The following is a 24,595-nucleotide window of genomic DNA, read 5'->3' as shown; positions in this document are numbered from 1 at the left end:
AAGACACCCATAAAACACAGATTTTGCCATCGGCGCCAAGTTGCGTTGACGGCACTACGCTTACATACAGACGCACGGAACGCTCGCGCTCGGCTGCTTTGACAATGCACTGCTGTTTGCATTGAAGCCGGTGCCAAGCAAACACATGCATCCTGTGTAACACTAAACATTTTATTGGACAAAAATATCAGGGGAGAGCGCGTACGCAGTCCCCCACTAACAGAAATTATGCAGTCGAGATTCCCACATTTGGGGAATTCGCAAGGGTCAGTACTGCCTCAGTGCAATGGCAGAGCCTCGCCCTGGGTGAACCACCTTCCTGATCATGGTGTCTCCCCTGCCAGGTAAGTATGAGTTGCTGGCCTCACAGTTGAGCCCGCAGTCCTTGCCAACTGGCTTCTTGCTGACGGTGCTGGCAGTCAAAGCCTCCAAAGTACCACAGCTCAAGTACGCTTCAATAGTCACAGATTAGCAACATGTTGATGCTATGCGATACATTTTCTCCAGATTCAGGTTATGCTTTACTCGGTGACATTTGACTCTTTACAATCACACCCTGGCACGTTCCCTCTCCAGAATAAAGCTGAAATGTCCATTCTATGCCCGTTATTTTTCAAACAAATGGAACCGTTCAAGCACACGCGCTGTGTTTAACAAGATGCCTTTCGCGCAAGAAGGTACAAAAAGGACAACACGCACGTGTCTCTCCTAACCCTGTTAACAACCATGTCCACTTTCTTTGTTTAGTCTTGCTGTCCTTTACAGTTACTGCCACCCCATGGCCTGGAGTGGAAGTAAATGGGCTGTTGGGCACTATTGCATTGCACGCTTCCCACTCCGAGCAGGAAAGACACCCATAAAACACAGATTTTGCCATCGGCGCCAAGTTGCGTTTGACGGCACTACGCTTACATACAGACGCACGGAACGCTCGCGCTCGGCTGCTTTGACAATGCACTGCTGTTTGCATTGAAGCCGGTGCCAAGCAAACACATGCATCCTGTGTAACACTAAACATTTTATTGGACAAAATATCAGGGGAGAGCGCGTACGCAGTCCCCCACTAACAGAAATTATGCAGTCGAGATTCCCACATTTGGGGAATTCGCAAGGGTCAGTACTGCCTCAGTGCAATGGCAGAGCCTCGCCCTGGGTGAACCACCTTCCTGATCATGGTGTCTCCCCTGCCAGGTAAGTATGAGTTGCTGGCCTCACAGTTGAGCCCGCAGTCCTTGCCAACTGGCTTCTTGCTGACGGTGCTGGCAGTCAAAGCCTCCAAAGTACCACAGCTCAAGTACGCTTCAATAGTCACAGATTAGCAACATGTTGATGCTATGCGATACATTTTCTCCAGATTCAGGTTATGCTTTACTCGGTGACATTTGACTCTTTACAATCACACCCTGGCACGTTCCCTCTCCAGAATAAAGCTGAAATGTCCATTCTATGCCCGTTATTTTTCAAACAAATGGAACCGTTCAAGCACACGCGCTGTGTTTAACAAGATGCCTTTCGCGCAAGAAGGTACAAAAAGGACAACACGCACGTGTCTCTCCTAACCCTGTTAACAACCATGTCCACTTTCTTTGTTTAGTCTTGCTGTCCTTTACAGTTACTGCCACCCCATGGCCTGGAGTGGAAGTAAATGGGCTGTTGGGCACTATTGCATTGCACGCTTCCCACTCCGAGCAGGAAAGACACCCATAAAACACAGATTTTGCCATCGGCGCCAAGTTGCGTTTGACGGCACTACGCTTACATACAGACGCACGGAACGCTCGCGCTCGGCTGCTTTGACAATGCACTGCTGTTTGCATTGAAGCCGGTGCCAAGCAAACACATGCATCCTGTGTAACACTAAACATTTTATTGGACAAAATATCAGGGGAGAGCGCGTACGCAGTCCCCCACTAACAGAAATTATGCAGTCGAGATTCCCACATTTGGGGAATTCGCAAGGGTCAGTACTGCCTCAGTGCAATGGCAGAGCCTCGCCCTGGGTGAACCACCTTCCTGATCATGGTGTCTCCCCTGCCAGGTAAGTATGAGTTGCTGGCCTCACAGTTGAGCCCGCAGTCCTTGCCAACTGGCTTCTTGCTGACGGTGCTGGCAGTCAAAGCCTCCAAAGTACCACAGCTCAAGTACGCTTCAATAGTCACAGATTAGCAACATGTTGATGCTATGCGATGCATTTTCTCCAAATTCAGGTTATGCTTTACTCGGTGACATTTGACTCTTTACAATCACACCCTGGCACGTTCCCTCTCCAGAATAAAGCTGAAATGTCCATTCTATGCCCGTTATTTTTCAAACAAATGGAACCGTTCAAGCACACGCGCTGTGTTTAACAAGATGCCTTTCGCGCAAGAAGGTACAAAAAGGACAACACGCACGTGTCTCTCCTAACCCTGTTAACAACCATGTCCACTTTCTTTGTTTAGTCTTGCTGTCCTTTACAGTTACTGCCACCCCATGGCCTGGAGTGGAAGTAAATGGGCTGTTGGGCACTATTGCATTGCACGCTTCCCACTCCGAGCAGGAAAGACACCCATAAAACACAGATTTTGCCATCGGCGCCAAGTTGCGTTTGACGGCACTACGCTTACATACAGACGCACGGAACGCTCGCGCTCGGCTGCTTTGACAATGCACTGCTGTTTGCATTGAAGCCGGTGCCAAGCAAACACATGCATCCTGTGTAACACTAAACATTTTATTGGACAAAATATCAGGGGAGAGCGCGTACGCAGTCCCCCACTAACAGAAATTATGCAGTCGAGATTCCCACATTTGGGGAATTCGCAAGGGTCAGTACTGCCTCAGTGCAATGGCAGAGCCTCGCCCTGGGTGAACCACCTTCCTGATCATGGTGTCTCCCCTGCCAGGTAAGTATGAGTTGCTGGCCTCACAGTTGAGCCCGCAGTCCTTGCCAACTGGCTTCTTGCTGACGGTGCTGGCAGTCAAAGCCTCCAAAGTACCACAGCTCAAGTACGCTTCAATAGTCACAGATTAGCAACATGTTGATGCTATGCGATGCATTTTCTCCAGATTCAGGTTATGCTTTACTCGGTGACATTTGACTCTTTACAATCACACCCTGGCACGTTCCCTCTCCAGAATAAAGCTGAAATGTCCATTCTATGCCCGTTATTTTTCAAACAAATGGAACCGTTCAAGCACACGCGCTGTGTTTAACAAGATGCCTTTCGCGCAAGAAGGTACAAAAAGGACAACACGCACGTGTCTCTCCTAACCCTGTTAACAACCATGTCCACTTTCTTTGTTTAGTCTTGCTGTCCTTTACAGTTACTGCCACCCCATGGCCTGGAGTGGAAGTAAATGGGCTGTTGGGCACTATTGCATTGCACGCTTCCCACTCCGAGCAGGAAAGACACCCATAAAACACAGATTTTGCCATCGGCGCCAAGTTGCGTTTGACGGCACTACGCTTACATACAGACGCACGGAACGCTCGCGCTCGGCTGCTTTGACAATGCACTGCTGTTTGCATTGAAGCCGGTGCCAAGCAAACACATGCATCCTGTGTAACACTAAACATTTTATTGGACAAAATATCAGGGGAGAGCGCGTACGCAGTCCCCCACTAACAGAAATTATGCAGTCGAGATTCCCACATTTGGGGAATTCGCAAGGGTCAGTACTGCCTCAGTGCAATGGCAGAGCCTCGCCCTGGGTGAACCACCTTCCTGATCATGGTGTCTCCCCTGCCAGGTAAGTATGAGTTGCTGGCCTCACAGTTGAGCCCGCAGTCCTTGCCAACTGGCTTCTTGCTGACGGTGCTGGCAGTCAAAGCCTCCAAAGTACCACAGCTCAAGTACGCTTCAATAGTCACAGATTAGCAACATGTTGATGCTATGCGATGCATTTTCTCCAAATTCAGGTTATGCTTTACTCGGTGACATTTGACTCTTTACAATCACACCCTGGCACGTTCCCTCTCCAGAATAAAGCTGAAATGTCCATTCTATGCCCGTTATTTTTCAAACAAATGGAACCGTTCAAGCACACGCGCTGTGTTTAACAAGATGCCTTTCGCGCAAGAAGGTACAAAAAGGACAACACGCACGTGTCTCTCCTAACCCTGTTAACAACCATGTCCACTTTCTTTGTTTAGTCTTGCTGTCCTTTACAGTTACTGCCACCCCATGGCCTGGAGTGGAAGTAAATGGGCTGTTGGGCACTATTGCATTGCACGCTTCCCACTCCGAGCAGGAAAGACACCCATAAAACACAGATTTTGCCATCGGCGCCAAGTTGCGTTTGACGGCACTACGCTTACATACAGACGCACGGAACGCTCGCGCTCGGCTGCTTTGACAATGCACTGCTGTTTGCATTGAAGCCGGTGCCAAGCAAACACATGCATCCTGTGTAACACTAAACATTTTATTGGACAAAATATCAGGGGAGAGCGCGTACGCAGTCCCCCACTAACAGAAATTATGCAGTCGAGATTCCCACATTTGGGGAATTCGCAAGGGTCAGTACTGCCTCAGTGCAATGGCAGAGCCTCGCCCTGGGTGAACCACCTTCCTGATCATGGTGTCTCCCCTGCCAGGTAAGTATGAGTTGCTGGCCTCACAGTTGAGCCCGCAGTCCTTGCCAACTGGCTTCTTGCTGACGGTGCTGGCAGTCAAAGCCTCCAAAGTACCACAGCTCAAGTACGCTTCAATAGTCACAGATTAGCAACATGTTGATGCTATGCGATGCATTTTCTCCAGATTCAGGTTATGCTTTACTCGGTGACATTTGACTCTTTACAATCACACCCTGGCACGTTCCCTCTCCAGAATAAAGCTGAAATGTCCATTCTATGCCCGTTATTTTTCAAACAAATGGAACCGTTCAAGCACACGCGCTGTGTTTAACAAGATGCCTTTCGCGCAAGAAGGTACAAAAAGGACAACACGCACGTGTCTCTCCTAACCCTGTTAACAACCATGTCCACTTTCTTTGTTTAGTCTTGCTGTCCTTTACAGTTACTGCCACCCCATGGCCTGGAGTGGAAGTAAATGGGCTGTTGGGCACTATTGCATTGCACGCTTCCCACTCCGAGCAGGAAAGACACCCATAAAACACAGATTTTGCCATCGGCGCCAAGTTGCGTTTGACGGCACTACGCTTACATACAGACGCACGGAACGCTCGCGCTCGGCTGCTTTGACAATGCACTGCTGTTTGCATTGAAGCCGGTGCCAAGCAAACACATGCATCCTGTGTAACACTAAACATTTTATTGGACAAAATATCAGGGGAGAGCGCGTACGCAGTCCCCCACTAACAGAAATTATGCAGTCGAGATTCCCACATTTGGGGAATTCGCAAGGGTCAGTACTGCCTCAGTGCAATGGCAGAGCCTCGCCCTGGGTGAACCACCTTCCTGATCATGGTGTCTCCCCTGCCAGGTAAGTATGAGTTGCTGGCCTCACAGTTGAGCCCGCAGTCCTTGCCAACTGGCTTCTTGCTGACGGTGCTGGCAGTCAAAGCCTCCAAAGTACCACAGCTCAAGTACGCTTCAATAGTCACAGATTAGCAACATGTTGATGCTATGCGATGCATTTTCTCCAAATTCAGGTTATGCTTTACTCGGTGACATTTGACTCTTTACAATCACACCCTGGCACGTTCCCTCTCCAGAATAAAGCTGAAATGTCCATTCTATGCCCGTTATTTTTCAAACAAATGGAACCGTTCAAGCACACGCGCTGTGTTTAACAAGATGCCTTTCGCGCAAGAAGGTACAAAAAGGACAACACGCACGTGTCTCTCCTAACCCTGTTAACAACCATGTCCACTTTCTTTGTTTAGTCTTGCTGTCCTTTACAGTTACTGCCACCCCATGGCCTGGAGTGGAAGTAAATGGGCTGTTGGGCACTATTGCATTGCACGCTTCCCACTCCGAGCAGGAAAGACACCCATAAAACACAGATTTTGCCATCGGCGCCAAGTTGCGTTTGACGGCACTACGCTTACATACAGACGCACGGAACGCTCGCGCTCGGCTGCTTTGACAATGCACTGCTGTTTGCATTGAAGCCGGTGCCAAGCAAACACATGCATCCTGTGTAACACTAAACATTTTATTGGACAAAATATCAGGGGAGAGCGCGTACGCAGTCCCCCACTAACAGAAATTATGCAGTCGAGATTCCCACATTTGGGGAATTCGCAAGGGTCAGTACTGCCTCAGTGCAATGGCAGAGCCTCGCCCTGGGTGAACCACCTTCCTGATCATGGTGTCTCCCCTGCCAGGTAAGTATGAGTTGCTGGCCTCACAGTTGAGCCCGCAGTCCTTGCCAACTGGCTTCTTGCTGACGGTGCTGGCAGTCAAAGCCTCCAAAGTACCACAGCTCAAGTACGCTTCAATAGTCACAGATTAGCAACATGTTGATGCTATGCGATGCATTTTCTCCAAATTCAGGTTATGCTTTACTCGGTGACATTTGACTCTTTACAATCACACCCTGGCACGTTCCCTCTCCAGAATAAAGCTGAAATGTCCATTCTATGCCCGTTATTTTTCAAACAAATGGAACCGTTCAAGCACACGCGCTGTGTTTAACAAGATGCCTTTCGCGCAAGAAGGTACAAAAAGGACAACACGCACGTGTCTCTCCTAACCCTGTTAACAACCATGTCCACTTTCTTTGTTTAGTCTTGCTGTCCTTTACAGTTACTGCCACCCCATGGCCTGGAGTGGAAGTAAATGGGCTGTTGGGCACTATTGCATTGCACGCTTCCCACTCCGAGCAGGAAAGACACCCATAAAACACAGATTTTGCCATCGGCGCCAAGTTGCGTTTGACGGCACTACGCTTACATACAGACGCACGGAACGCTCGCGCTCGGCTGCTTTGACAATGCACTGCTGTTTGCATTGAAGCCGGTGCCAAGCAAACACATGCATCCTGTGTAACACTAAACATTTTATTGGACAAAATATCAGGGGAGAGCGCGTACGCAGTCCCCCACTAACAGAAATTATGCAGTCGAGATTCCCACATTTGGGGAATTCGCAAGGGTCAGTACTGCCTCAGTGCAATGGCAGAGCCTCGCCCTGGGTGAACCACCTTCCTGATCATGGTGTCTCCCCTGCCAGGTAAGTATGAGTTGCTGGCCTCACAGTTGAGCCCGCAGTCCTTGCCAACTGGCTTCTTGCTGACGGTGCTGGCAGTCAAAGCCTCCAAAGTACCACAGCTCAAGTACGCTTCAATAGTCACAGATTAGCAACATGTTGATGCTATGCGATGCATTTTCTCCAAATTCAGGTTATGCTTTACTCGGTGACATTTGACTCTTTACAATCACACCCTGGCACGTTCCCTCTCCAGAATAAAGCTGAAATGTCCATTCTATGCCCGTTATTTTTCAAACAAATGGAACCGTTCAAGCACACGCGCTGTGTTTAACAAGATGCCTTTCGCGCAAGAAGGTACAAAAAGGACAACACGCACGTGTCTCTCCTAACCCTGTTAACAACCATGTCCACTTTCTTTGTTTAGTCTTGCTGTCCTTTACAGTTACTGCCACCCCATGGCCTGGAGTGGAAGTAAATGGGCTGTTGGGCACTATTGCATTGCACGCTTCCCACTCCGAGCAGGAAAGACACCCATAAAACACAGATTTTGCCATCGGCGCCAAGTTGCGTTTGACGGCACTACGCTTACATACAGACGCACGGAACGCTCGCGCTCGGCTGCTTTGACAATGCACTGCTGTTTGCATTGAAGCCGGTGCCAAGCAAACACATGCATCCTGTGTAACACTAAACATTTTATTGGACAAAATATCAGGGGAGAGCGCGTACGCAGTCCCCCACTAACAGAAATTATGCAGTCGAGATTCCCACATTTGGGGAATTCGCAAGGGTCAGTACTGCCTCAGTGCAATGGCAGAGCCTCGCCCTGGGTGAACCACCTTCCTGATCATGGTGTCTCCCCTGCCAGGTAAGTATGAGTTGCTGGCCTCACAGTTGAGCCCGCAGTCCTTGCCAACTGGCTTCTTGCTGACGGTGCTGGCAGTCAAAGCCTCCAAAGTACCACAGCTCAAGTACGCTTCAATAGTCACAGATTAGCAACATGTTGATGCTATGCGATGCATTTTCTCCAAATTCAGGTTATGCTTTACTCGGTGACATTTGACTCTTTACAATCACACCCTGGCACGTTCCCTCTCCAGAATAAAGCTGAAATGTCCATTCTATGCCCGTTATTTTTCAAACAAATGGAACCGTTCAAGCACACGCGCTGTGTTTAACAAGATGCCTTTCGCGCAAGAAGGTACAAAAAGGACAACACGCACGTGTCTCTCCTAACCCTGTTAACAACCATGTCCACTTTCTTTGTTTAGTCTTGCTGTCCTTTACAGTTACTGCCACCCCATGGCCTGGAGTGGAAGTAAATGGGCTGTTGGGCACTATTGCATTGCACGCTTCCCACTCCGAGCAGGAAAGACACCCATAAAACACAGATTTTGCCATCGGCGCCAAGTTGCGTTTGACGGCACTACGCTTACATACAGACGCACGGAACGCTCGCGCTCGGCTGCTTTGACAATGCACTGCTGTTTGCATTGAAGCCGGTGCCAAGCAAACACATGCATCCTGTGTAACACTAAACATTTTATTGGACAAAATATCAGGGGAGAGCGCGTACGCAGTCCCCCACTAACAGAAATTATGCAGTCGAGATTCCCACATTTGGGGAATTCGCAAGGGTCAGTACTGCCTCAGTGCAATGGCAGAGCCTCGCCCTGGGTGAACCACCTTCCTGATCATGGTGTCTCCCCTGCCAGGTAAGTATGAGTTGCTGGCCTCACAGTTGAGCCCGCAGTCCTTGCCAACTGGCTTCTTGCTGACGGTGCTGGCAGTCAAAGCCTCCAAAGTACCACAGCTCAAGTACGCTTCAATAGTCACAGATTAGCAACATGTTGATGCTATGCGATGCATTTTCTCCAAATTCAGGTTATGCTTTACTCGGTGACATTTGACTCTTTACAATCACACCCTGGCACGTTCCCTCTCCAGAATAAAGCTGAAATGTCCATTCTATGCCCGTTATTTTTCAAACAAATGGAACCGTTCAAGCACACGCGCTGTGTTTAACAAGATGCCTTTCGCGCAAGAAGGTACAAAAAGGACAACACGCACGTGTCTCTCCTAACCCTGTTAACAACCATGTCCACTTTCTTTGTTTAGTCTTGCTGTCCTTTACAGTTACTGCCACCCCATGGCCTGGAGTGGAAGTAAATGGGCTGTTGGGCACTATTGCATTGCACGCTTCCCACTCCGAGCAGGAAAGACACCCATAAAACACAGATTTTGCCATCGGCGCCAAGTTGCGTTTGACGGCACTACGCTTACATACAGACGCACGGAACGCTCGCGCTCGGCTGCTTTGACAATGCACTGCTGTTTGCATTGAAGCCGGTGCCAAGCAAACACATGCATCCTGTGTAACACTAAACATTTTATTGGACAAAATATCAGGGGAGAGCGCGTACGCAGTCCCCCACTAACAGAAATTATGCAGTCGAGATTCCCACATTTGGGGAATTCGCAAGGGTCAGTACTGCCTCAGTGCAATGGCAGAGCCTCGCCCTGGGTGAACCACCTTCCTGATCATGGTGTCTCCCCTGCCAGGTAAGTATGAGTTGCTGGCCTCACAGTTGAGCCCGCAGTCCTTGCCAACTGGCTTCTTGCTGACGGTGCTGGCAGTCAAAGCCTCCAAAGTACCACAGCTCAAGTACGCTTCAATAGTCACAGATTAGCAACATGTTGATGCTATGCGATGCATTTTCTCCAAATTCAGGTTATGCTTTACTCGGTGACATTTGACTCTTTACAATCACACCCTGGCACGTTCCCTCTCCAGAATAAAGCTGAAATGTCCATTCTATGCCCGTTATTTTTCAAACAAATGGAACCGTTCAAGCACACGCGCTGTGTTTAACAAGATGCCTTTCGCGCAAGAAGGTACAAAAAGGACAACACGCACGTGTCTCTCCTAACCCTGTTAACAACCATGTCCACTTTCTTTGTTTAGTCTTGCTGTCCTTTACAGTTACTGCCACCCCATGGCCTGGAGTGGAAGTAAATGGGCTGTTGGGCACTATTGCATTGCACGCTTCCCACTCCGAGCAGGAAAGACACCCATAAAACACAGATTTTGCCATCGGCGCCAAGTTGCGTTTGACGGCACTACGCTTACATACAGACGCACGGAACGCTCGCGCTCGGCTGCTTTGACAATGCACTGCTGTTTGCATTGAAGCCGGTGCCAAGCAAACACATGCATCCTGTGTAACACTAAACATTTTATTGGACAAAATATCAGGGGAGAGCGCGTACGCAGTCCCCCACTAACAGAAATTATGCAGTCGAGATTCCCACATTTGGGGAATTCGCAAGGGTCAGTACTGCCTCAGTGCAATGGCAGAGCCTCGCCCTGGGTGAACCACCTTCCTGATCATGGTGTCTCCCCTGCCAGGTAAGTATGAGTTGCTGGCCTCACAGTTGAGCCCGCAGTCCTTGCCAACTGGCTTCTTGCTGACGGTGCTGGCAGTCAAAGCCTCCAAAGTACCACAGCTCAAGTACGCTTCAATAGTCACAGATTAGCAACATGTTGATGCTATGCGATGCATTTTCTCCAAATTCAGGTTATGCTTTACTCGGTGACATTTGACTCTTTACAATCACACCCTGGCACGTTCCCTCTCCAGAATAAAGCTGAAATGTCCATTCTATGCCCGTTATTTTTCAAACAAATGGAACCGTTCAAGCACACGCGCTGTGTTTAACAAGATGCCTTTCGCGCAAGAAGGTACAAAAAGGACAACACGCACGTGTCTCTCCTAACCCTGTTAACAACCATGTCCACTTTCTTTGTTTAGTCTTGCTGTCCTTTACAGTTACTGCCACCCCATGGCCTGGAGTGGAAGTAAATGGGCTGTTGGGCACTATTGCATTGCACGCTTCCCACTCCGAGCAGGAAAGACACCCATAAAACACAGATTTTGCCATCGGCGCCAAGTTGCGTTTGACGGCACTACGCTTACATACAGACGCACGGAACGCTCGCGCTCGGCTGCTTTGACAATGCACTGCTGTTTGCATTGAAGCCGGTGCCAAGCAAACACATGCATCCTGTGTAACACTAAACATTTTATTGGACAAAATATCAGGGGAGAGCGCGTACGCAGTCCCCCACTAACAGAAATTATGCAGTCGAGATTCCCACATTTGGGGAATTCGCAAGGGTCAGTACTGCCTCAGTGCAATGGCAGAGCCTCGCCCTGGGTGAACCACCTTCCTGATCATGGTGTCTCCCCTGCCAGGTAAGTATGAGTTGCTGGCCTCACAGTTGAGCCCGCAGTCCTTGCCAACTGGCTTCTTGCTGACGGTGCTGGCAGTCAAAGCCTCCAAAGTACCACAGCTCAAGTACGCTTCAATAGTCACAGATTAGCAACATGTTGATGCTATGCGATGCATTTTCTCCAAATTCAGGTTATGCTTTACTCGGTGACATTTGACTCTTTACAATCACACCCTGGCACGTTCCCTCTCCAGAATAAAGCTGAAATGTCCATTCTATGCCCGTTATTTTTCAAACAAATGGAACCGTTCAAGCACACGCGCTGTGTTTAACAAGATGCCTTTCGCGCAAGAAGGTACAAAAAGGACAACACGCACGTGTCTCTCCTAACCCTGTTAACAACCATGTCCACTTTCTTTGTTTAGTCTTGCTGTCCTTTACAGTTACTGCCACCCCATGGCCTGGAGTGGAAGTAAATGGGCTGTTGGGCACTATTGCATTGCACGCTTCCCACTCCGAGCAGGAAAGACACCCATAAAACACAGATTTTGCCATCGGCGCCAAGTTGCGTTTGACGGCACTACGCTTACATACAGACGCACGGAACGCTCGCGCTCGGCTGCTTTGACAATGCACTGCTGTTTGCATTGAAGCCGGTGCCAAGCAAACACATGCATCCTGTGTAACACTAAACATTTTATTGGACAAAATATCAGGGGAGAGCGCGTACGCAGTCCCCCACTAACAGAAATTATGCAGTCGAGATTCCCACATTTGGGGAATTCGCAAGGGTCAGTACTGCCTCAGTGCAATGGCAGAGCCTCGCCCTGGGTGAACCACCTTCCTGATCATGGTGTCTCCCCTGCCAGGTAAGTATGAGTTGCTGGCCTCACAGTTGAGCCCGCAGTCCTTGCCAACTGGCTTCTTGCTGACGGTGCTGGCAGTCAAAGCCTCCAAAGTACCACAGCTCAAGTACGCTTCAATAGTCACAGATTAGCAACATGTTGATGCTATGCGATGCATTTTCTCCAAATTCAGGTTATGCTTTACTCGGTGACATTTGACTCTTTACAATCACACCCTGGCACGTTCCCTCTCCAGAATAAAGCTGAAATGTCCATTCTATGCCCGTTATTTTTCAAACAAATGGAACCGTTCAAGCACACGCGCTGTGTTTAACAAGATGCCTTTCGCGCAAGAAGGTACAAAAAGGACAACACGCACGTGTCTCTCCTAACCCTGTTAACAACCATGTCCACTTTCTTTGTTTAGTCTTGCTGTCCTTTACAGTTACTGCCACCCCATGGCCTGGAGTGGAAGTAAATGGGCTGTTGGGCACTATTGCATTGCACGCTTCCCACTCCGAGCAGGAAAGACACCCATAAAACACAGATTTTGCCATCGGCGCCAAGTTGCGTTTGACGGCACTACGCTTACATACAGACGCACGGAACGCTCGCGCTCGGCTGCTTTGACAATGCACTGCTGTTTGCATTGAAGCCGGTGCCAAGCAAACACATGCATCCTGTGTAACACTAAACATTTTATTGGACAAAATATCAGGGGAGAGCGCGTACGCAGTCCCCCACTAACAGAAATTATGCAGTCGAGATTCCCACATTTGGGGAATTCGCAAGGGTCAGTACTGCCTCAGTGCAATGGCAGAGCCTCGCCCTGGGTGAACCACCTTCCTGATCATGGTGTCTCCCCTGCCAGGTAAGTATGAGTTGCTGGCCTCACAGTTGAGCCCGCAGTCCTTGCCAACTGGCTTCTTGCTGACGGTGCTGGCAGTCAAAGCCTCCAAAGTACCACAGCTCAAGTACGCTTCAATAGTCACAGATTAGCAACATGTTGATGCTATGCGATGCATTTTCTCCAAATTCAGGTTATGCTTTACTCGGTGACATTTGACTCTTTACAATCACACCCTGGCACGTTCCCTCTCCAGAATAAAGCTGAAATGTCCATTCTATGCCCGTTATTTTTCAAACAAATGGAACCGTTCAAGCACACGCGCTGTGTTTAACAAGATGCCTTTCGCGCAAGAAGGTACAAAAAGGACAACACGCACGTGTCTCTCCTAACCCTGTTAACAACCATGTCCACTTTCTTTGTTTAGTCTTGCTGTCCTTTACAGTTACTGCCACCCCATGGCCTGGAGTGGAAGTAAATGGGCTGTTGGGCACTATTGCATTGCACGCTTCCCACTCCGAGCAGGAAAGACACCCATAAAACACAGATTTTGCCATCGGCGCCAAGTTGCGTTTGACGGCACTACGCTTACATACAGACGCACGGAACGCTCGCGCTCGGCTGCTTTGACAATGCACTGCTGTTTGCATTGAAGCCGGTGCCAAGCAAACACATGCATCCTGTGTAACACTAAACATTTTATTGGACAAAATATCAGGGGAGAGCGCGTACGCAGTCCCCCACTAACAGAAATTATGCAGTCGAGATTCCCACATTTGGGGAATTCGCAAGGGTCAGTACTGCCTCAGTGCAATGGCAGAGCCTCGCCCTGGGTGAACCACCTTCCTGATCATGGTGTCTCCCCTGCCAGGTAAGTATGAGTTGCTGGCCTCACAGTTGAGCCCGCAGTCCTTGCCAACTGGCTTCTTGCTGACGGTGCTGGCAGTCAAAGCCTCCAAAGTACCACAGCTCAAGTACGCTTCAATAGTCACAGATTAGCAACATGTTGATGCTATGCGATGCATTTTCTCCAGATTCAGGTTATGCTTTACTCGGTGACATTTGACTCTTTACAATCACACCCTGGCACGTTCCCTCTCCAGAATAAAGCTGAAATGTCCATTCTATGCCCGTTATTTTTCAAACAAATGGAACCGTTCAAGCACACGCGCTGTGTTTAACAAGATGCCTTTCGCGCAAGAAGGTACAAAAAGGACAACACGCACGTGTCTCTCCTAACCCTGTTAACAACCATGTCCACTTTCTTTGTTTAGTCTTGCTGTCCTTTACAGTTACTGCCACCCCATGGCCTGGAGTGGAAGTAAATGGGCTGTTGGGCACTATTGCATTGCACGCTTCCCACTCCGAGCAGGAAAGACACCCATAAAACACAGATTTTGCCATCGGCGCCAAGTTGCGTTTGACGGCACTACGCTTACATACAGACGCACGGAACGCTCGCGCTCGGCTGCTTTGACAATGCACTGCTGTTTGCATTGAAGCCGGTGCCAAGCAAACACATGCATCCTGTGTAACACTAAACATTTTATTGGACAAAATATCAGGGGAGAGCGCGTACGCAGTCCCCCACTAACAGAAATTATGCAGTCGAGATTCCCACATTTGGGGAATTCGCAAGGGTCAGTACTGCCTCAGTGCAATGGCAGAGCCTCGCCCTGGGTGAACCACCTTCCTGATCATGGTGTCTCCCCTGCCAGGTAAGTATGAGTTGCTGGCCTCACAGTTGAGCCCGCAGTCCTTGCCAACTGGCTTCTTGCTGACGGTGCTGGCAGTCAAAGCCTCCAAAGTACCACAGCTCAAGTACGCTTCAATAGTCACAGATTAGCAACATGTTGATGCTATGCGATACATTTTCTCCAAATTCAGGTTATGCTTTACTCGGTGACATTTGACTCTTTACAATCACACCCTGGCACGTTCCCTCTCCAGAATAAAGCTGAAATGTCCATTCTATGCCCGTTATTTTTCAAACAAATGGAACCGTTCAAGCACACGCGCTGTGTTTAACAAGATGCCTTTCGCGCAAGAAGGTACAAAAAGGACAACACGCACGTGTCTCTCCTAACCCTGTTAACAACCATGTCCACTTTCTTTGTTTAGTCTTGCTGTCCTTTACAGTTACTGCCACCCCATGGCCTGGAGTGGAAGTAAATGGGCTGTTGGGCACTATTGCATTGCACGCTTCCCACTCCGAGCAGGAAAGACACCCATAAAACACAGATTTTGCCATCGGCGCCAAGTTGCGTTTGACGGCACTACGCTTACATACAGACGCACGGAACGCTCGCGCTCGGCTGCTTTGACAATGCACTGCTGTTTGCATTGAAGCCGGTGCCAAGCAAACACATGCATCCTGTGTAACACTAAACATTTTATTGGACAAAATATCAGGGGAGAGCGCGTACGCAGTCCCCCACTAACAGAAATTATGCAGTCGAGATTCCCACATTTGGGGAATTCGCAAGGGTCAGTACTGCCTCAGTGCAATGGCAGAGCCTCGCCCTGGGTGAACCACCTTCCTGATCATGGTGTCTCCCCTGCCAGGTAAGTATGAGTTGCTGGCCTCACAGTTGAGCCCGCAGTCCTTGCCAACTGGCTTCTTGCTGACGGTGCTGGCAGTCAAAGCCTCCAAAGTACCACAGCTCAAGTACGCTTCAATAGTCACAGATTAGCAACATGTTGATGCTATGCGATACATTTTCTCCAAATTCAGGTTATGCTTTACTCGGTGACATTTGACTCTTTACAATCACACCCTGGCACGTTCCCTCTCCAGAATAAAGCTGAAATGTCCATTCTATGCCCGTTATTTTTCAAACAAATGGAACCGTTCAAGCACACGCGCTGTGTTTAACAAGATGCCTTTCGCGCAAGAAGGTACAAAAAGGACAACACGCACGTGTCTCTCCTAACCCTGTTAACAACCATGTCCACTTTCTTTGTTTAGTCTTGCTGTCCTTTACAGTTACTGCCACCCCATGGCCTGGAGTGGAAGTAAATGGGCTGTTGGGCACTATTGCATTGCACGCTTCCCACTCCGAGCAGGAAAGACACCCATAAAACACAGATTTTGCCATCGGCGCCAAGTTGCGTTTGACGGCACTACGCTTACATACAGACGCACGGAACGCTCGCGCTCGGCTGCTTTGACAATGCACTGCTGTTTGCATTGAAGCCGGTGCCAAGCAAACACATGCATCCTGTGTAACACTAAACATTTTATTGGACAAAATATCAGGGGAGAGCGCGTACGCAGTCCCCCACTAACAGAAATTATGCAGTCGAGATTCCCACATTTGGGGAATTCGCAAGGGTCAGTACTGCCTCAGTGCAATGGCAGAGCCTCGCCCTGGGTGAACCACCTTCCTGATCATGGTGTCTCCCCTGCCAGGTAAGTATGAGTTGCTGGCCTCACAGTTGAGCCCGCAGTCCTTGCCAACTGGCTTCTTGCTGACGGTGCTGGCAGTCAAAGCCTCCAAAGTACCACAGCTCAAGTACGCTTCAATAGTCACAGATTAGCAACATGTTGATGCTATGCGATACATTTTCTCCAAATTCAGGTTATGCTTTACTCGGTGACATTTGACTCTTTACAATCACACCCTGGCACGTTCCCTCTCCAGAATAAAGCTGAAATGTCCATTCTATGCCCGTTATTTTTCAAACAAATGGAACCGTTCAAGCACACGCGCTGTGTTTAACAAGATGCCTTTCGCGCAAGAAGGTACAAAAAGGACAACACGCACGTGTCTCTCCTAACCCTGTTAACAACCATGTCCACTTTCTTTGTTTAGTCTTGCTGTCCTTTACAGTTACTGCCACCCCATGGCCTGGAGTGGAAGTAAATGGGCTGTTGGGCACTATTGCATTGCACGCTTCCCACTCCGAGCAGGAAAGACACCCATAAAACACAGATTTTGCCATCGGCGCCAAGTTGCGTTTGACGGCACTACGCTTACATACAGACGCACGGAACGCTCGCGCTCGGCTGCTTTGACAATGCACTGCTGTTTGCATTGAAGCCGGTGCCAAGCAAACACATGCATCCTGTGTAACACTAAACATTTTATTGGACAAAATATCAGGGGAGAGCGCGTACGCAGTCCCCCACTAACAGAAATTATGCAGTCGAGATTCCCACATTTGGGGAATTCGCAAGGGTCAGTACTGCCTCAGTGCAATGGCAGAGCCTCGCCCTGGGTGAACCACCTTCCTGATCATGGTGTCTCCCCTGCCAGGTAAGTATGAGTTGCTGGCCTCACAGTTGAGCCCGCAGTCCTTGCCAACTGGCTTCTTGCTGACGGTGCTGGCAGTCAAAGCCTCCAAAGTACCACAGCTCAAGTACGCTTCAATAGTCACAGATTAGCAACATGTTGATGCTATGCGATACATTTTCTCCAAATTCAGGTTATGCTTTACTCGGTGACATTTGACTCTTTACAATCACACCCTGGCACGTTCCCTCTCCAGAATAAAGCTGAAATGTCCATTCTATGCCCGTTATTTTTCAAACAAATGGAACCGTTCAAGCACACGCGCTGTGTTTAAGAAGATGCCTTTCGCGCAAGAAGGTACAAAAAGGACAACACGCACGTGTCTCTCCTAACCCTGTTAACAACCATGTCCACTTTCTTTGTTTAGTCTTGCTGTCCTTTACAGTTACTGCCACCCCATGGCCTGGAGTGGAAGTAAATGGGCTGTTGGGCACTATTGCATTGCACGCTTCCCACTCCGAGCAGGAAAGACACCCATAAAACACAGATTTTGCCATCGGCGCCAAGTTGCGTTTGACGGCACTACGCTTACATACAGACGCACGGAACGCTCGCGCTCGGCTGCTTTGACAATGCACTGCTGTTTGCATTGAAGCCGGTGCCAAGCAAACACATGCATCCTGTGTAACACTAAACATTTTATTGGACAAAATATCAGGGGAGAGCGCGTACGCAGTCCCCCACTAACAGAAATTATGCAGTCGAGATTCCCACATTTGGGGAATTCGCAAGGGTCAGTACTGCCTCAGTGCAATGGCAGAGCCTCGCCCTGGGTGAACCACCTTCCTGATCATGGTGTCTCCCCTGCCAGGTAAGTATGAGTTGCTGGCCTCACAGTTGAGCCCGCAGTCCTTGCCAACTGGCTTCTTGCTGACGGTGCTGGCAGTCAAAGCCTCCAAAGTACCACAGCTCAAGTACGCTTCAATAGTCACAGATTAGCAACATGTTGATGCTATGCGATACATTTTCTCCAAATTCAGGTTATGCTTTACTCGGTGACATTTGACTCTTTACAATCACACCCTGGCACGTTCCCTCTCCAGAATAAAGCTGAAATGTCCATTCTATGCCCGTTATTTTTCAAACAAATGGAACCGTTCAAGCACACGCGCTGTGTTTAACAAGATGCCTTTCGCGCAAGAAGGTACAAAAAGGACAACACGCACGTGTCTCTCCTAACCCTGTTAACAACCATGTCCACTTTCTTTGTTTAGTCTTGCTGTCCTTTACAGTTACTGCCACCCCATGGCCTGGAACACAGACGCACGGAACACTCGCGCTCGGCTGCTTTGACAATGCACTGCTGTTTGCATTGAAGCCGGTGCCAAGCAAACACATGCATCCTGTGTAACACTAAACATTTTATTGGACAAAATATCAGGGGAGAGCGCGTACGCAGTCCCACACTAACAGAAATTATGCAGTCGAGATTCCCACATTTGGGGAATTCGCAAATCTCCCACGGAGCGGAATGCAATGTAGACTGTAGACTGGGGGCGGTCCTGGCTCGCGATTGGCCCGGAGTCTACACTTGCGGGCAGAGTGTAGACAGCCTGGCCCTCTGATTGGTCCGGTGTCTACACCTACGAAGCGAGGTGTAGACGGGGAAGCCTTCCGATTGGTCCCGAAGGCGGAAGGCGGGCCCCCGATCATCCGAGTCCAATAAGAGGGCCGCGCGTAAGTGCGTCTTGAATCGACCTGCGAAAATTTGAATTGAGGTAAGTCAGCCCGTCTTTCCTTTCATATTTGCGTGCTTTTTGCGTGCTCGGAAGCATATCTTTGCAATCGTACCTATAAATGTGCTCGAAAGCTAACTTTTGCCATGAAAAAACAACTTTCCGCTAGCGGGATAATGTCGCTAATCGCATCTATAGACATTGTGTTATTGAGGTGCCTCCATGCTCGAATTGCTTGTTTGCCTTCTTTGTCTCTGAATTAAATGTTTACGTTCAATGTTTTGACCTACATGCCTATTGAGTATTACAAACAAAAGAATGTCCATGAGTGTGCAGGGACAATACAGCCGAGAAAGGTGGGAAGTGGGGGGAACAATACATCCAAAAAAGGTGAGGGCAGCCAGATGTGGGCAGCAAGTGCAAGTACCTGGGAAGTGCCTTGCTTGGTGGCAGTAGTAATCTCTGAGTTAGTTGTTTGCTTGCTCATGACACTTTGCTTTGGTTGTTTTTTTCAGATAAACCTTCTGCAATGGACCCATTGATGCCATCGCTGTGTATTCTGGACACGAGTGTGCCACAGGATGGGCAACAGTGCGTTCTGAAGGCCTCAAAAGAGGTACGGGACCAGTCGAAACCACATCAGCCCACTGATGACAGTGGACTGAGATGTCTTAAGACTGCCTGTGATGAAGGTAAGGTAATCAGGGTCAAATATATGTTTTGATGCTCAGTTGACTCACTCTACTTGGACAAATGTGGCATTAAAGACATAACCGTTTGTCTTCAGCTAAAAGGAGATGCCGCCTGGTCACCCAAAATCCCTCAGAGGTGCAGTGGATGGGTCAGCTAATTCTGACTTTTGGCAAGTACCGAGGCAAAAACTTCCAGTGGCTGGTGGAAAACGATGTTGGCTACATTAAATAGTAAGTGTGCTGTTCTAAACAAATGAAATCTTTGCTCATTCCTGTCCCGTTAAGTGATTCATAATTAAATGTGATATTCCAGTATCGTTGATCGCCACGTTAAAGAGAAGCAGCGACCAGAGAGAGGACCGATAAATGACGAGTGGGTTAAGGATTACCTCCTCAAGTACATCCAGTTCTTCCCGCACGTGTCGTGCCACCTGGAGATGTGTGTGGACAGAGCCATTTACGGACAGGGGCGGTTCAAGTCGTTTACGTTCGAGGAGATGTGGAAGTGGTACAGCCTCCATAAACAACTTCTGTCCGACCCCCAATGTGGAAGTGACCACGAGAGGAGAATGGCTCAGGAAGCACACACCTCTGTGAAGCAATGGTTGGTCATGGCCGAAAATGACATAGCCACCAGCTCCCTGAAACGATTCCGAAAATACATTCTCGACAGAGAGGTAGGTCGACGCGACCTCGTGCAACAGCGTGGTGACATTTTTACTGATATTTATGTGTCTTTCAGAAGGCACAACACGGTGCGCCCCCCCCTACAGCGACTGCCACCACCACTGCTACTGCCACTTCCAGCAGCTCATCGACATGTACAGTCGCTACCGTTCAGGAGGATGATGCCGTGCTTGCTGAGGCTCTTGCCTCATATGAAAGAAAAGGTAATTGTTAATATTATGCACAAGCTTTTCAGAACGCAGTGAGGACTGAAGCTACATTTTAGATGAGTTATGTTTACGTTGGCCTTTTTCTCCCACATTTCACTAAAGCTGCAGCAGAAAAGGCCAAAAGACCTGGAAAACAGAGCCGACCAGCGTCTGCACACAAGTCCGTCAGACGCACCGCTCCATCGTCGACGGCAAGATCGCCGTCTGAACCACACATCGAGGTGACTCTTTGCTCCATATCCTGGGGACGCCACACTAAAGTGTGCCAATACAAAAACTTACACTAAAATGCTGGTTATATTCAAGGTTCCGGTAGCAGCTCCCGAGAGGACGACCGCCGTGATGGATGCAGCGCCTCAGCCCTGTCGGCCCACAGCAACATCAGCAGCACAACCGGAGGTAATCCATTAAAAACAAGCTCAAGTTTGAGTATTCAGTGACTATATATCGGATGTCGGATATAATCGTGTGTTTTCTTATTAGGTGACATACGAGGGATGGCTGAGAATATTGAGGATTACCGGGCGCAGATAATGTCAACGTTTGGGAAAGTGCTCAAATATGACTCCACCAAGAAGGTAATTTGTGTGTGTCAACTGAATTCAGGGCATTTCTTTGTGTCTAACTAAATAAGTGCATTGCATCTGCACAGCCATTACTAGATCAAGAGTTAGCATCAACAAGGTACCAAATACAGGTCTTTGACTGTTTGTATACATTTTCAGATCTGCAAGAAGTTGTCTGGCGACGGAAAAGGCACCGCAGAGTGGTGCACCAACGTCGGCAACGAGCGGAGTCAGATCCTCATGTCCGTACTGACCTGCGAGGAGTCTTTGGAGAAGATGCGGCCGATGGCCGAAGGGCTCATGGAGCGCTACCAAAGGGCAGGAGAGGCGGCTCCGGTACTGATGTACGTGGACCGCGGCTGTTGTCGGGCTCTCGGAGTCTCCTCTTTGGAGCAGCTCTTTGACAAGTGGGTCGCCAGAGGCATGCTGATCCGTCTGGACATCTTCCATTGGATCCACAGATTTGACGCGGCTGTTCGGACGGATCACCATTCCAAGTATGCCCTCTTTAAATCCGCTTTGTCGGCCGCCGTCTTCTCCTACAACAAGGACGACGTGGCGCTCCTCTTGCAGGCGGTGCGTGCGGGACTCCCGGACAGGGCCGACTCCCTTTCAGATAGCCAGCTGATCGAAAGGCATGTCACCAAAAGGGACCTGTCCCATTATGTGAGAAGAATCACAGTTGGGGCCCAGGAAACCTTTGTGCGTGTCCAGAAGGTCATCGACACTCTGAAAGGACCGGCGGGAATGGACGACAACCAGGTCCATCTGTTCAAGGGTAACGACGACATCGATCACGTCTGGCAAAATCAACAGAAGCACCTCGAGTGCATCCAGGACCCTCCTGGGCGGAACATGTACACCATAAAAAAACACGTTACCCGCAACGGTGCGAGTCTGCCGCGCTACGCCACAGACAGGGGGAGCAACAGCCTGGAGGGCTTCCACTCCTTCCTGCCCAGCATGATTCCAGGACCCCACTGTGCAGCCGTCCCATTTCAAGTGTACCTCCTGGCTGGGATTGCACGTTGGAATGCCGACAGGGAGTCTGCCAGTGTCAGAGGACAACAGGGACGACAGCACCTCGTCTACGTGTCGCCGCTGGTGCATCGTCTCAATGAGAGGTGTCAGCAGCTGTTTGGGGTGGTGGAGGATGCCAACTACAGGGCTCCTGTGCCGCCCGGTGGGGAGCGAATCGGTCTTGAGTACTTGTTTTGCCAATCGACAGACACTTTCAATGTTCCTGAACATTATGCTCAGACTACAAACACACTGCAAACTGATGAGGACGAGGGGGACGAGGGCCCAGCGGACGAGGGGGAGGTAGACGAGGCTTCCCGCGACGACGATCCCCCGGACGGTGACGCGGGATACATTTCGGATGCCGTTGACGATCGCCTGACTCCTCTCCCTAGGAACCTGCACCTCACTGACCAGGCTGTCGCCGATGACTTTGACCCCTGCGCCGAGGACGTGTGCGGTCCAAATCATCTCCCGGGGTACGAGCACGTGGAGGAGCTCAGCAGACTCCTGGTGGACGTTGCGTTGGAAGAGGGAAAGCTCGCCATCAGCAACTCTACAAGGCAGAGGGTCATTGCTGCATGGAACGGGCTCCATCTCCACGACCGAAGCATTCACCAGTTTGACAGCCTGTACTCTGCACGCTGGGGCAACGCTCTCTTCGGCCGCACCAACGGAGACCCTGCTGAATCGTCTTTGGTGCAAAAGCTCAAGTTCAGCAAACGACATTCGGCTGCCCACCTGCTGGACTCCAGGAAGAACAGGCTGATGTACTGCTTCGTCAAACAGCTGTGGCTGCACCCGCACTGCAGAGCAAAGGCTGGCGGGCTGCCGCACAAACATCTCTTGACCAGATTATACCAGCGTGTCCAACAGAGAGTCACTGTGGATGATGCCGAGCTCAGCAAGCTGGGGATTCCTCTACTGAAAATAAACAGTAAATCCATTGCGCACTTTATCAGGCGACAGGAGGCCTTGTCAGCTGCCAATGTGACTGACCAAGGTCTATCTGTCCTCCGACGCCATCAGAGCATCGCGCAGTGCAGTCAACCCCCGGCGCTGGAGCTACCTCTTGAAAGACCGCACACCAGTCGACCTCAGGTGACCTACGAGGTCACTCCATCTCTGGCGGGGACCAGGAAACTTAAATATCGACACGGTCGCACAGATGCGGCCCCTTATTTACCACCTCTTAGTCACACAGTTACATCCCCCTCTCCCCCCGCCCCACAGCCAGAACCACCATCACCCGCACCATCCCAGACGACACCACGCAAAGGTACTTTTGTCCCACAGCCTGTGCCTGTCTGCTCATCCGGTCAAATCCAGGCAACACTTCCAACAGTCCCTCTCGCTTTTTCCAAACACAAACCGTCCCAACCCCCCCCGGCATCAATGGTCGCCAGCTCGATCCACTTTTTACAAGAGGAGATGGGTGGAGCACAGTGGCACTGAGCCTACCGCTTTCAAAGTGCACATCTGTGCACTGTGTGGTCAACCAACTAAAGGCCACAACAAATACAGAAAAAAGACTTACTGTCCAAACAGCAAAAAGTCATCGTCTCCAGGACTTGAAGGCCAGACTTTTGACACTTTTGTAGACTTTCAAAGGGCTGTGGACATTCTTTTGGGACCTCATTTCCAGGTATAAGCGAAGAAGATTGGAGTGTTTTATTGACTGCACTTGACAATAAATTCTTCTTTGCACTTGACAATAAATGCTTCTTTGAATACAATGCACATGTCTCATTTGTATTCTTTCACACCCGGATGACTTTCCAGTCCACACCCGAGACATGCAGGACCTTGAGGCCATTAAAAAAATAATAAAATAAGGCTGGCAACAGCTTTTTTATTTTTATTTTGTAGCACTCATTGGGAAATTAAGTGTTCTTGCTCTTCAGTGTCACCTGGGTGGGGCCACCTCTCTTTAATCACAGTCAGTGCTTTATTCATTTCCAAACATAGGACGCCTCCATTTCCAAGACACCTGGCAAAGTCTTCTGGGCCACCACAATGTAGGAACCTGCAAGGGACCAATGACAGCATCATCACTGTTTTTCTTGCATGACAAATGTTATTCCTCAACTACAGCAAGCAACAACAGGCCCGGGCATGGTATTCTTTACCATCTTTTCAATTTCTGACTGCACAAATAACATCACTTGTGTGTTCAAATACTACTACACCCACAGACCGTCATCGCTTTGCCCTGCATTCATTTTTCCATCCAGCAGATGGCTCAATAGCTTGATGGCTTACATTTCAATGAAAGATTTTGACAGATATTTATAACCATTTGGGACATTTGACATGCCAAGAGCAGTTAGGCACTTTATGCTCGCGGATCCCTGTCAAAAGACTTGACTTTGCCACAATTCGTCTACACTTGTCTACACTTGGTTTTGCACGTCGTACGGGTCGA

At 49.4% G+C, this 24,595-nt stretch overlaps 1 protein-coding gene and 23 non-coding genes across 26 annotated transcripts; 1 reads left to right on the top strand and 23 right to left on the bottom strand.

Moving 5' to 3' along the window:
• Positions 1–188: 188 nt before the first annotated feature.
• Positions 189–352, bottom strand: LOC115248810 (U1 spliceosomal RNA). The gene has a single exon (XR_003887552.1). It is a non-coding gene; the product is annotated as a U1 spliceosomal RNA (small nuclear RNA).
• Positions 353–1,035: 683 nt separating this feature from the next.
• Positions 1,036–1,199, bottom strand: LOC115248809 (U1 spliceosomal RNA). Its single transcript, XR_003887551.1, has one exon. It is a non-coding gene; the product is annotated as a U1 spliceosomal RNA (small nuclear RNA).
• A 683-nt stretch (positions 1,200–1,882) lies between these two features.
• On the bottom strand, positions 1,883–2,046 carry LOC115248808 (U1 spliceosomal RNA). The gene has a single exon (XR_003887550.1). It is a non-coding gene; the product is annotated as a U1 spliceosomal RNA (small nuclear RNA).
• Positions 2,047–2,729: 683 nt separating this feature from the next.
• LOC115248807 (U1 spliceosomal RNA) lies at positions 2,730–2,893 on the bottom strand. The gene has a single exon (XR_003887549.1). It is a non-coding gene; the product is annotated as a U1 spliceosomal RNA (small nuclear RNA).
• Positions 2,894–3,576: 683 nt separating this feature from the next.
• Positions 3,577–3,740, bottom strand: LOC115248806 (U1 spliceosomal RNA). The gene has a single exon (XR_003887548.1). It is a non-coding gene; the product is annotated as a U1 spliceosomal RNA (small nuclear RNA).
• Positions 3,741–4,423: 683 nt separating this feature from the next.
• On the bottom strand, positions 4,424–4,587 carry LOC115248805 (U1 spliceosomal RNA). The gene has a single exon (XR_003887547.1). It is a non-coding gene; the product is annotated as a U1 spliceosomal RNA (small nuclear RNA).
• A 683-nt stretch (positions 4,588–5,270) lies between these two features.
• LOC115248803 (U1 spliceosomal RNA) lies at positions 5,271–5,434 on the bottom strand. The gene has a single exon (XR_003887545.1). It is a non-coding gene; the product is annotated as a U1 spliceosomal RNA (small nuclear RNA).
• A 683-nt stretch (positions 5,435–6,117) lies between these two features.
• Positions 6,118–6,281, bottom strand: LOC115248802 (U1 spliceosomal RNA). Its single transcript, XR_003887544.1, has one exon. It is a non-coding gene; the product is annotated as a U1 spliceosomal RNA (small nuclear RNA).
• Positions 6,282–6,964: 683 nt separating this feature from the next.
• On the bottom strand, positions 6,965–7,128 carry LOC115248801 (U1 spliceosomal RNA). The gene has a single exon (XR_003887543.1). It is a non-coding gene; the product is annotated as a U1 spliceosomal RNA (small nuclear RNA).
• Positions 7,129–7,811: 683 nt separating this feature from the next.
• LOC115248800 (U1 spliceosomal RNA) lies at positions 7,812–7,975 on the bottom strand. The gene has a single exon (XR_003887542.1). It is a non-coding gene; the product is annotated as a U1 spliceosomal RNA (small nuclear RNA).
• A 683-nt stretch (positions 7,976–8,658) lies between these two features.
• Positions 8,659–8,822, bottom strand: LOC115248799 (U1 spliceosomal RNA). The gene has a single exon (XR_003887541.1). It is a non-coding gene; the product is annotated as a U1 spliceosomal RNA (small nuclear RNA).
• A 683-nt stretch (positions 8,823–9,505) lies between these two features.
• Positions 9,506–9,669, bottom strand: LOC115248798 (U1 spliceosomal RNA). Its single transcript, XR_003887540.1, has one exon. It is a non-coding gene; the product is annotated as a U1 spliceosomal RNA (small nuclear RNA).
• Positions 9,670–10,352: 683 nt separating this feature from the next.
• On the bottom strand, positions 10,353–10,516 carry LOC115248797 (U1 spliceosomal RNA). Its single transcript, XR_003887539.1, has one exon. It is a non-coding gene; the product is annotated as a U1 spliceosomal RNA (small nuclear RNA).
• Positions 10,517–11,199: 683 nt separating this feature from the next.
• On the bottom strand, positions 11,200–11,363 carry LOC115248796 (U1 spliceosomal RNA). Its single transcript, XR_003887538.1, has one exon. It is a non-coding gene; the product is annotated as a U1 spliceosomal RNA (small nuclear RNA).
• Positions 11,364–12,046: 683 nt separating this feature from the next.
• LOC115248795 (U1 spliceosomal RNA) lies at positions 12,047–12,210 on the bottom strand. Its single transcript, XR_003887537.1, has one exon. It is a non-coding gene; the product is annotated as a U1 spliceosomal RNA (small nuclear RNA).
• A 683-nt stretch (positions 12,211–12,893) lies between these two features.
• Positions 12,894–13,057, bottom strand: LOC115248794 (U1 spliceosomal RNA). Its single transcript, XR_003887536.1, has one exon. It is a non-coding gene; the product is annotated as a U1 spliceosomal RNA (small nuclear RNA).
• A 683-nt stretch (positions 13,058–13,740) lies between these two features.
• Positions 13,741–13,904, bottom strand: LOC115248792 (U1 spliceosomal RNA). The gene has a single exon (XR_003887534.1). It is a non-coding gene; the product is annotated as a U1 spliceosomal RNA (small nuclear RNA).
• A 683-nt stretch (positions 13,905–14,587) lies between these two features.
• Positions 14,588–14,751, bottom strand: LOC115248791 (U1 spliceosomal RNA). The gene has a single exon (XR_003887533.1). It is a non-coding gene; the product is annotated as a U1 spliceosomal RNA (small nuclear RNA).
• Positions 14,752–15,434: 683 nt separating this feature from the next.
• Positions 15,435–15,598, bottom strand: LOC115248790 (U1 spliceosomal RNA). Its single transcript, XR_003887532.1, has one exon. It is a non-coding gene; the product is annotated as a U1 spliceosomal RNA (small nuclear RNA).
• Positions 15,599–16,281: 683 nt separating this feature from the next.
• LOC115248789 (U1 spliceosomal RNA) lies at positions 16,282–16,445 on the bottom strand. The gene has a single exon (XR_003887531.1). It is a non-coding gene; the product is annotated as a U1 spliceosomal RNA (small nuclear RNA).
• Positions 16,446–17,128: 683 nt separating this feature from the next.
• Positions 17,129–17,292, bottom strand: LOC115248788 (U1 spliceosomal RNA). Its single transcript, XR_003887530.1, has one exon. It is a non-coding gene; the product is annotated as a U1 spliceosomal RNA (small nuclear RNA).
• A 683-nt stretch (positions 17,293–17,975) lies between these two features.
• On the bottom strand, positions 17,976–18,139 carry LOC115248787 (U1 spliceosomal RNA). Its single transcript, XR_003887529.1, has one exon. It is a non-coding gene; the product is annotated as a U1 spliceosomal RNA (small nuclear RNA).
• A 559-nt stretch (positions 18,140–18,698) lies between these two features.
• LOC115248812 (U1 spliceosomal RNA) lies at positions 18,699–18,866 on the bottom strand. Its single transcript, XR_003887554.1, has one exon. It is a non-coding gene; the product is annotated as a U1 spliceosomal RNA (small nuclear RNA).
• Positions 18,800–24,591, top strand: LOC115248781 (uncharacterized). 3 transcript variants are annotated; one of them, XM_029832582.1, is made up of 8 exons: positions 18,800–19,688; positions 19,784–19,919; positions 20,002–20,365; positions 20,434–20,578; positions 20,687–20,805; positions 20,891–20,983; positions 21,068–21,162; positions 21,310–24,591. In XM_029832582.1, the coding sequence occupies exons 7-8, from the start codon at positions 21,082–21,084 to the stop codon at positions 23,623–23,625; spliced, it is 2,397 nt and encodes a 798-aa protein (XP_029688442.1). In that variant the 5' UTR covers positions 18,800–19,688; positions 19,784–19,919; positions 20,002–20,365; positions 20,434–20,578; positions 20,687–20,805; positions 20,891–20,983; positions 21,068–21,081; the 3' UTR covers positions 23,626–24,591. The 3 variants fall into 3 exon arrangements, with proteins under 3 accessions (XP_029688442.1, XP_029688441.1, XP_029688443.1); XM_029832581.1 differs by having other exon boundaries at positions 20,431–20,578; XM_029832583.1 differs by lacking the exons at positions 18,800–19,688; positions 19,784–19,919; positions 20,002–20,365; positions 20,434–20,578 and having other exon boundaries at positions 20,585–20,805.
• The last annotated feature ends 4 nt before the right edge of the window (positions 24,592–24,595 follow it).

Source organism: Takifugu rubripes, unplaced genomic scaffold (assembly GCF_901000725.2).
Source record: "Takifugu rubripes unplaced genomic scaffold, fTakRub1.2, whole genome shotgun sequence".
In the NCBI taxonomy this organism is placed as follows: Eukaryota; Metazoa; Chordata; class Actinopteri; order Tetraodontiformes; family Tetraodontidae; genus Takifugu; species Takifugu rubripes.
Note: the sequence above shows the minus strand (reverse complement) of the source record. Positions and strands in the feature narration are given on the sequence as shown.

What these genes read in the sequence shown, in the direction of transcription:
- LOC115248781 (XM_029832582.1), top strand. Translation starts at nt 21,082, where the DNA reads ATGGCTGAGAATATTGAGGATTACCGGGCGCAGATAATGTCAACGTTT. An exon ending in AATATGACTCCACCAAGAAG is followed by an intron (nt 21,163 to 21,309) that starts GTAATTTGTGTG and finishes ATACATTTTCAG; the next exon opens with ATCTGCAAGAAGTTGTCTGG.